Source organism: Coptis chinensis, chromosome 8, assembly GCF_015680905.1.
Source record: "Coptis chinensis isolate HL-2020 chromosome 8, ASM1568090v1, whole genome shotgun sequence".
NCBI lineage: Eukaryota > Viridiplantae > Streptophyta > Magnoliopsida > Ranunculales > Ranunculaceae > Coptis > Coptis chinensis.
This window is the reverse complement of record NC_141463.1, coordinates 28,878,542-28,888,750: the sequence shown is the minus strand read 5'-3', so window position 1 is coordinate 28,888,750 and position 10,209 is coordinate 28,878,542. Positions and strand designations below refer to the sequence as shown.

Genomic DNA, 10,209 nt, shown 5'->3' with positions numbered 1-10,209 from the left:
TTAAACTTACTACTAATGTGTACAAATCACTAAAACAGATTGATTATTTCCATATCCTCAAATAATACACTACTCTCACTTGAAAAGATTTATCATATGAACGTGTCCTACGAATGGGTGCCGTTATATTAAATTATTCTAAAAATATTAGCAACTATGCATAGTTATGAGATATGAAAATTATATTAATTACTCATTTAAATTTCTTGCACCACTCTCTATAAAAAGGAAGCACCAAATCTTGATAAAACTAATCGATTTTTTTTTTTTTTTTTTTTTTTATTTTTTTAGGGTTTAATAATTAAAGTTTTGTGAGAATACCAATCTTGGCTAAGATAATATTGAAGATACTTGAATAGCAAGGTATTCCCAATCATAATAAAAATAATATAATAAACACTGCTTAAAATGCAAAACTATATTTGTCGAGACATTTATTCCCCCTACATAAAATACAAATATGTTTTAGGGTTATTAATTCAATGCATTTGCACCAAGTTTATGATTTTCTATTAATTATTCTTTGAGGTTAGTTTAATATAGTATGTTGCATCCCGTTTCTAATTTCTCATTAATTATTCTTTGAAGTTAGTACAATGCAATTGTATCAAGTTTTCGATTTCCCGTTAATTATTATTTGAGGTTAGTACAGTGCAATTACATCCACTTTATGATTTCCCATTAGTTATTCATTAAAGTTAATTTAGTATGTACAGTTGCATCCAGTTTTTGATGTTTCGTTAATTAGTCTTTGAGATTAGTTCATTGCATTTGCATCCAGGTTCCAATCTCCCATTAATTACTCTTTGAGGTTAGTTCAATATATTTGCATCCAGTTTCTGATTTCCCGTTAATTGTTTTTCTAGGTTAGTTCGATAGTTTACAATTTCTATACAGTTTGCATACATGTAAGAGTCTATTTTTATAAACTCACTTTTATTTTGGGTTCATAATTACTTGTAATTATTCATATGAGAAGGCTAAAAAAGTGGATATTTATGCCTTGAGGTCAAGTCGCGATCTGATTACATCCGACTTCCGATTTCTAGTTAACCATTTTTTTATGTTATTTCAATGCATTTGCATCCAATTTTTGATTTCCCATTAGTTAATCTCTGATTTTAGTTTAATGCAGTTGCATCCAGTTTTAGTTTTCCGTTAATTATTCTTTTAGATTAGTTCAATGCAGTTGCATATAATTTTAGATTTTATGTTAATTGTTCTTTGAGGTTAGTTCAATGCATTTGCATCAAGTTTCTGATTTCCGGTTAATTATTTTTTGAGGTTAGTTCAATGCAGTTACATCAAATTTATAATTTCCCGTTAATTATTCATTTAGGTTAGTTCAGTGCAGTTTCATCCATTTTTTTTAATGTTTCATTAATTAGTCTTTGAGATTAGTTCATTGCATTTGGATCCAGTTTCCGATTTTCCGTTAATAACTCTTTAAGGTTAGTTTAATACATCTGCATCTAGTTTCTGATTATTTATGCTTTGAGGTTAGTTCGATATAATTATATCCAGTTTTTTATTTTCCGTTAACTATTCTTTGATGTTATTTCAATGCATTTGCATTTAGTTTTCGATTTCCCACCAATTATTTTATGAGGTTAGTTCAATGCAGTTGCATTCGGTTTTTGATTTTATGTTAATTATTTTTTGAGTAAAGTTCAATGCATTCGCATTCAGTTCCCGGTTTCTCATTAATTATTATTTGAGGTTTGTTTGATGTATTTGCATACCGTTTCCGATTTTCCGATAAATATTTTTCTAGAATTTGCATTCAATTTCTAATTATCCGTTAGTTACTCTCTGTCATTAGTTTAATGCAATTTGCATAAACTTTATGATTTCCCATTAATTACTCCTTGAGCTCAGTTATGTATTTGAATCAAATTTCCAATTTCCTTATAATTATCCAATGTGGTGTGTAATACCAACTTCTATCGATCCATCTCAGAGTGTCATTGAAAACATGACATAAAAAGTAAATTATACTTAATTTACTATGTGGGATTATCGAAGATTATCTAGTTTCGATTTCTCGTTAATTATTCTTTAAATTATGCATGACTCACTATGTGGAATCTTCAAAGATTATCTACGAATGGGTGTTGTTATATTAATTATTCTAAAAATATTTGCAAATATCTTGGAACTATTATATATTAATATTATATTGATCACTCAACCAAATTTCTTATAACGTGAAAACCTCACTCTCCATTAAAAAAAAAACTCACCTTTGATAAAATTCTTCAACTTCATTTGTTTTGTTTAATAATAGAAGTTTAATTGAATTTTTGTGAGATTGCCTAATAAGGCGAAGTTCATATATATTGAAGCTACTTGAATAGTAAGGAGTTCCTAATCATACGGAAAGAGATAAGATAAACATCATTTTAAATGCAAAACTATACTTATCGAGACATTCCCACAACATATAACCCAACTATGTTTTGAGGTTAGTTTAATGCATTTGCATCTAGTTTCTGATTTTTCGTTATTTATATTTTGAGGTTAGTTCAATGCAGTTGCATCCAATTTTCAATTCCCATTATTTATTTTTTGAGATCAGTTCATTGCAGTTGCATCCAGTTTCTGATTGATCGTTAATTATTCTTTTCGGTTAGTTCAATACATTTGTATCAAATTCCCAATTTTATATTAATTGTTCTTTGAGGTCAGTTCAATGCATTTGCATCCAGTTTATGATTTCCCGTTAATTATTCTGTGAGATTAGTTTAATGTATTTGCATCAAGTTTTCGATTTCTCGTGTTTATTATTTGATAAAGTTGCATTTGCATCTAGTTTCCGATTTCCCGTTAATTATTGTTTGAGGTTAGTTCAATGAGTTTGCATCCAGCAGTTTCCGATTTCCTTAATTATTTCTTGAGGTTTTGCATCCAATATATTTTTTGAGATTAGTTCAATGCAGTTGCATCCGGTTTTCGATTTCCCGTTAATTATTTTTTAAGATTAGTTCCACGCATTTGCATTATGTTCCCAATTTATAATTAATTTTTCTTTGAGGTTAGTTCAATACAGTTGCATCCAGTTTTTTATTTTCCGTTAATTTAATCTTTGAGGGTTAGCTCAATGCATTTGCATCCAGTTTCTGATTTTCCGACAATTATTTTTTGATGTTAGTTTGATGTATTTGTATCCAAGTTTTGATTTTCTGTTAATTATTCTTTGAGATTAGTTTAATGCAGTTTGTATCCATATTTTGATTTTCTATTAATTACTTTTTTAAGATTAGTTTAATGCTTGCATTTGCATCCAGATTTTCGATTTCCGTTAAATATTATTTGAGGTTAGTTCGATGCATTTGCATCCAGTTTTCCGTTCCCCATTAATTATTTTTTGTCGTTAGTTTCATTCAATATTATATATATTTTAAAATATTTATCATTATTGCTTTGCCGTTATTTTTTTTTTCATTTTCTATTATATATTTTGTATAATTGTTTTTAACTATGTTTTGAAGCCATGTTAAGGATATATTCGAAATAAGTCGATGTTTTATCATAGATACTAAAATTGTATGATTTGTAATAGGAAATTAGTTTATACAAATCACCTATTTTTTAGCATTTTTTTTTATTTGATCAAATATATAAGAATTGGAACACTAAAAGTGTTTGATTCGTATTTCTACAAATCACCTATTTTTTTTAGTAATTTTTTTTTTATTTGATCAAATATATAAGAATTGAAAATACACTTAAACTCTCAAAATATAAGAATTAGAAATACACTCAAGCTCTCCAAAGAGTTCCATGTACGTGGGAGACTATTAGAAAATATTATCTTTCATATTAGAGTGCCACATAAGATAGAAAAAAAAGCTAACTCTCATATTAGAGTGCCACATAGGAGAGAGAAAATTCTTCTTTAAAGGTCTCTGCTTTAGTATATAGATAGTAGATAATAGATACTTATATATAGGTCATAAGAAATTATGTGCAAATAAATAGTGTTTCTTTAAGAACTGAATAGCTAGTAATTTATATTTTGTATGCCCTAAGTTTGGATCGCTAGCTATTCAGGAGTTAAATTTTAAACGAAAAAAGACTAAAAAGAGTATCAAACTTTACATATTTTGACAATATGGGAGACCAAACTTTTTTTCTTGACCAAACTGTTTGCTTTCGTCACATTTTTCTACCGTTTATAATTTGTATTAATTTTTATTTTATAAGTTAATACAAATGAAAATTAATTTATAATGTTGAAAAAAAAATTAATATAAATTAATTTGTAATGTTGAAAAAAAATTAATATAAATTAATTTGTAACATTGAAAAAACTTAATATAAATTTTCTAATGTGCAATGTTGAAAAATTAAAAAAAAAAATTAATACAAATTAGAAACGGTGTGAGAGAAATTTGACGGAAGTTCTTACATTTCAAAAATCAAACAGTTATAAAGTTTGATACCCTTTTTAGTCGTTTTTTGAATCTTAAAAATATATGTTCATTACAGGTGGGGACATTTGTCTTCAACAATGATACGATCTTAACTAAAATGCAGTTTAAATAGGTCGACCACGAATATTGAATCAATAACGCTTTCTAGTTTCTACAACCATTCAGGGGGTTTAATGAAGAACCAAACTTTTGTTCTGTTATTCTCCATCAACACCTAAAATGTAATGAAATTGTAGTCTCTTCTTACTTTGTTCCCAATCTTTTACCTCTATTCATCACACTGAGCAATTAAAAACTAACATAATCTGCGTAATATCTAGTCCTACAACGCCAACTTTAAACAAAAACTGAGTATCAACTTTCAAAACTTATCTGCATACATGACATCACATAGTAAATCACATAATCACTACAGCACAAGCAAAACTGAATATCAACTATCAACCTTGCCACAACTGAAGCAACTATATATCAAACTTTATCCAGAGTGGTTCCTGAAATTCACCCTTGAGTTTATCTCCCACTCTTTTTGCCTCCAAAGACAACAATCCCAAATCCACATCACCAGAGGTGTGCCATGCTGGCGTTCCATTTTCATATCCATTCCACGTCAGCCTCTGTAATCCACTCCCATCCAACCTAATTATGTACAAATCGCCATATGGCTGAAACTGATTAGGCAATGAAATTGGTTCAGCCGATACGCCACCCAAATTAGCCGTAAAGAGAAGCCACTTGGAATCTGGACTAAAGCACACATGATTAATTCTTTCCTTGTCCACGATATCAGATCCATCTGGTCCAGCTACATGTATCCGACGAAGGTCAGTGCCATCTGGCCGGATTAAGTAGATACTAAAACATCCTACATTATCAGGATTGTGACGAGTAGACGAAAAGGCAATGAGTTCTCCATCAGGTGACCAACTAGGCATAGTATCAATCCACGACCCTTCAGTTAACCTACGGATTTCACCATCAGTTTCCCCGTTAACCGCATCAACAATGTAAAGATTCTTCTGACCCGAACGTCCTGACCTAAACACAACGTGCTTGCCATCAGGCGAGCACGCTGGAAATGCGTTATTCCCAGAGTCTTCCCTAGTCAAAATTTTGACTTCCGCTGGAACCTCATCTCGATCATCATCGAGGTGTGTTGGATCAAATGACACCCGAGCAATCTGAACCGTTGTTTTGGGTGACTCAAAAATTGGTCCAACTGAAGTATAAATTACATCCTTCTCAGTTCTACTCCAAGAAGTATAAAATGCCATTCTATCTTTAATCACCTTCCATTTTTTCAAACCATCTGATTTAACAATCCCAAGACCATCTAAATCAAAATTAACTGCAATAAATTTTCCATCACCAGAAAATGAAGGAAAGTCTCCATTAATCCTAAACAAACTCAATTCCTTTACGGGTGACGTCACGAGTTCAATATGTGGAATCGTTGAGTCACCCGGAGCTGACTCGCCACGGAATCGGTGGTAACCTAAAAACCCCGATTTCGGTGAGAAAAAAGGATTGTAATGATGCAAACTCTGGTTTAATAACTCAGTCACCTTAAGAAACGATTCCGTTTCCAAGTCGAATAACTCCACATGCCGAAACTCACTTTCACGCCTTCTAGTCGCAACAGCAATATATTTGCCGTCATGCGAAGCCGAAGGCGTGAAAGCATGTACACCCGGAGGAGTAACTCGACGGGGAATGTAAATATCATATTCATTTTCGAAATTTTCCGGTAAATCAACACGAAATATACTCCACCAACCATCATCAGCTTTTCGATGAAAAAATATAGTTGAATCACCTAACCAAGTAGGCCAACCACCGTGTTGACTCACGATTTTCCTCTGAGTCGGATCGGCAGTTGAAAAAACAACGATTTCAGTCTCAAGTTCGTTAAAATCACCTTTCCATGTACGAAAACCGTACGAAGCCACAGCAACGAACTTACCTGTCTCCGAAATAGCCGGACTATAATCAACAGCCCCACGTGGAGTTAATCTAACTGTTTTTCTCTGATCAATTTGTGTTTCATACACCGCGGACCAGCTTTTCAAATTTGTAGCAGGTTGTTCATGAGCTGACACGTATATCAACCTCCCGTTTTTAACAATTGGACGGTCGTGAAAAAGGCTTTTGGGTATGGTAGGAAGTTGTTCGGGTTCTGGATTACCGGGTCGGTTTAAAAATACTCGGGCTGATCCAGTTCGTTCTGAGATGTAAGTGAGTGTTTCATCTTCATCAACAAACTGACCATTGAAGTTAACTGAAGTACCGTCAGTTAAACGGCGTTCAGTTAACTCATCAGTTAAATTTCTGTTTTGGTTTGATGGTAGAATAACGGAGAAGATATCGAAACCGTAATGAGGTCTTCCAACTGTGGTGAAGGCAATGCTTCCTTTTGCTTCTTCCATGTTTTTTCTTGGTTTTGAGAGGAAGGGAAATAATGAGTGATCTACTCGTGGAGATTGGAGAAGGTGGATGGATAAGAGTGAATGAAATGTGTGGAATCTTTTGAGTTTCGCCATGTTTGTTGCATTATATATTGGCCAGAAAAACCGACAACTGACAAGAGTTTGGATTTGTGGAACGTCTTATCTTTGGAAAAAGAATCCACGTGTACTAGTCACGTGCTTTTCGTAGCAGCCAAGAGAGACCAGTCTCCCACATTCCTCTTTTCACCAATACGGTGAAAAAAAATTAATACGACGGTATGTTGGATTCTGTCTGGTGGCTTTTTGATTGAGACATAATGTAATATCCCGTCTGGTATTTTATAACGAGACGGAATGTAACATTCCGTCTGGTGAGTCAAATATCACATACGCGAAACAGGCCCATTTTCACTTTCTTTTCAGCCTCTATTGCGATTTTATTACCGCCATTAACAACTTTTTTTCAATTTCTCCAATCCCTAATGACTTCTCCACCCCCCAATAATTCCCCACCAACCTCACCACATGAAGAGCGTAGTAGATGGTTTGGAAGTTATAAAATATCCAAAAAAAATGAACAAAAAGGATCGTCGTCAAGAACACAAAATGTGGGCGAGGATGACGAAATTGAACTTGGGTTTAATTTTCCACCGCGTTGTGAAATCGAGGAACATCCACCATTAACGTCAACATCGGTCCAACACGTAGCAAATCGAGTGGCAGAGTCTCAAGTAAGTTTTAGATTTTTTTTTTATGTTAATTATTATTATTTATGTTAGTTTATATCAAGTTTGTTGTTGTGTAATTAGTTTGAATTTGTTGAATTGTGTTAAAAAAAATTGAGTTGAAATTATATCGTATTGAATAGTTTGTTATATTGCGTGTAATATAAATGTATGAAGTACACCTATGGAAAGTGCGTTGTGCACTTTCAAATGCTGTGTCGTGGTGGCGTTGTTTGAAATAAAAACGGATCCTAATTTTGTTACGGTTACCAACATTATAGCCGCCACACCATTTGGGAACTTTTTGAATTCTAATTTGGGACAAAATGATCAAACATTGTTGTTTGAGATAGTTGAGCGATGGTGAAAATCTACCCACACATTCCATTTCCCATAGGGTGAGCTTGGGATTACTCCTCTTGATTTCACAATGTTCACGGGTATCCTAATTGGTTATGGAGATGTCGTTCCTTTTGATGAAAATTTAGAGGTTTTTACTACGGCAATGAGTTTCTTTAAAGGTTTTGATTTGGTAGAAGATGATGAGGAAGACGAGTTCTTGAGATTATCGGCTGAGCAGTTTAAGGGAGAAGCTATACATATGAGTTAGTTTACTTCGAGATACTTGAATAGGCTAAAGGAGAAGCCGAAAGACTATCATATTGGTGAGGAGTCGATCTAAGAATATGTACGTTCCTTCCTCTTCTACTTTGTTGGTGCGGTATTATTCGGATACGCTGATAGTTTTTTACGTATCGGGTGGATGACCGCTATCTCAGACGTAGAGAGGATGTGGGATTATGACTGGGGTCAATCCATCTTGGCATACCTTTACCGCTGGCTAGACCTCACAGTTGAGACGAAAGCCGCTAAAGGCAATTTGTGCGGCTTTGTTTGGATTATACCGGTAAGTCTTATTTATTAAGTTATTGTTTCATTTCATTTATTTATCTAATTATTAATGTTGACATGTTTATATATATATTGTATTTTATCTATTGATTTAGTATTGGTGATACGAATATTTTCATGTGATGCATCCTGTGTTGAAGAGGTTGGAAGAGAATGAGACTCATGACCTAATTCCACGTATTCAAGCATGGGGGCTTCATCGTAGGGAGAGGGGGTATGGGGATCTATCGCATAATATTCATAACACTCGTCAACAGATTGAGCTTTTAAGAGCTACCCAAATTGAGTGGCAACCCTGGGCCGAGTCCTTCATATTTTAGACCCCTTATGCGGATATTCCAGATGTTCTAGAGAACACTGAGTATCGTAGACTATCCTATATGTGTCATAGAGTAAGGTTTCTTTCTCAGCAGCGAATGATACTTGTAGGGTCAGTAACTGCATGGTACCTTGGGGACAGATGTTGGCATCAAGTATCTGGAGAGATTGTTATACCATACCCGCCACCCATAGATATGACAGCCTCTGATATTCTTCCTGCAACTCTTTCACACTATAGAGCAAATCCAAATGATTAGCCAGACGCATCAGCTTTCATTTTTACGGGAGACTATGACTTGTATTGGAAGAGGGTTGGTCAAGGTCTTTTGCTAGGTGCGTTATACCAGAACACCAATTTTGAAAGGGTTACTTTCGAAGCATTGAGGCATGACATTCATTTCCTAGAAGGAGTCGAGTTGCCACAGTCACAGCCCAGGGTGTTTCATGATATTGAGATACCGCAAAGAACTCCACAAATATTTAATGAGTCTAACATTTGGCACTGGAACATGATTACTTCTCAGGGGCAAGAGATGAGCATACCTATTCCACCAGCAAATGCTGCATTTTCACAGATTTGTCAGAACAATTTGAGTAGTTAGCCGTGGTTAGTATATATGATTTAAATTTATTCATGATTTGTTATTATTATTCACTATAACATGTAACATGCATTTGTTTTGTTAAACAGGATGAAGTAAGGTCGGAGCTCCTTAACTACAGCTCTCTCGGTTATGCCATCGTCGTCGTTCATGGAGTCATCTCACAAAGTTTTGAGTACTTACAACAAGAGCTTAAATCGAACTTTGCAGTTTCAGATGTGTGCAAGAGTTGGAGAATGCTGCAAGTGCCACACCTCAAGCTCAAGCTCAACCAGAGCAGCGACAACGACGTAGGGGGGAGAGCTCTTCGACCGAGCCTTCTCGTAGGGGGAGGAGGTCTCAATAGATATTTTTTTTCTAGTTTGTAATAATTGTGCGCCATTACTTGTAATATGGCATTTGGGATTGTTGTTTGTAACGACTTATTTATTAGCAAGTTTATTGATGAGTTTTGGATATGAATATGTCATTAAACAAAGGAGGTTATGGCAAAAAAAATTCAGGAATTATAAGTTAGTTTTTTTACCGAGTTTCTGTGTTAGACTTGGGTGTTGTTCAGGATTGTTGTTTGCCTTATTTATTATTTCCAAAGTATATTAGCAGGTTTTGGATATGAATATGTTAATAAAACAAATGAGGTTATGGCAAAAAAATTGCAGGAATTATAAGTTAGTATGTTTCCAAAATATACTGTATAATATTTTCAGTAAGGAATTTTAAGTTGCATTTCACTCATTTTCTAGGCTTGGTTCTGACAAAAATTATT

General features: G+C 33.8%; 1 protein-coding gene across 1 annotated transcript; it reads right to left on the bottom strand.

The window, feature by feature from the left end:
* Positions 1-4,771: 4,771 nt before the first annotated feature.
* Positions 4,772-7,006, bottom strand: LOC147480960 (uncharacterized). Its single transcript, XM_086576706.1, has one exon. It carries the CDS (start codon positions 6,974-6,976, stop codon positions 4,901-4,903), a length of 2,076 nt encoding a protein of 691 aa, XP_086432832.1. The 5' UTR covers positions 6,977-7,006; the 3' UTR covers positions 4,772-4,900.
* Positions 7,007-10,209: the final 3,203 nt, after the last annotated feature.

What these genes read in the sequence shown, in the direction of transcription:
- LOC147480960 (XM_086576706.1), bottom strand. Translation starts at nt 6,976, where the DNA reads ATGGCGAAACTCAAAAGATTCCACACATTTCATTCACTCTTATCCATC.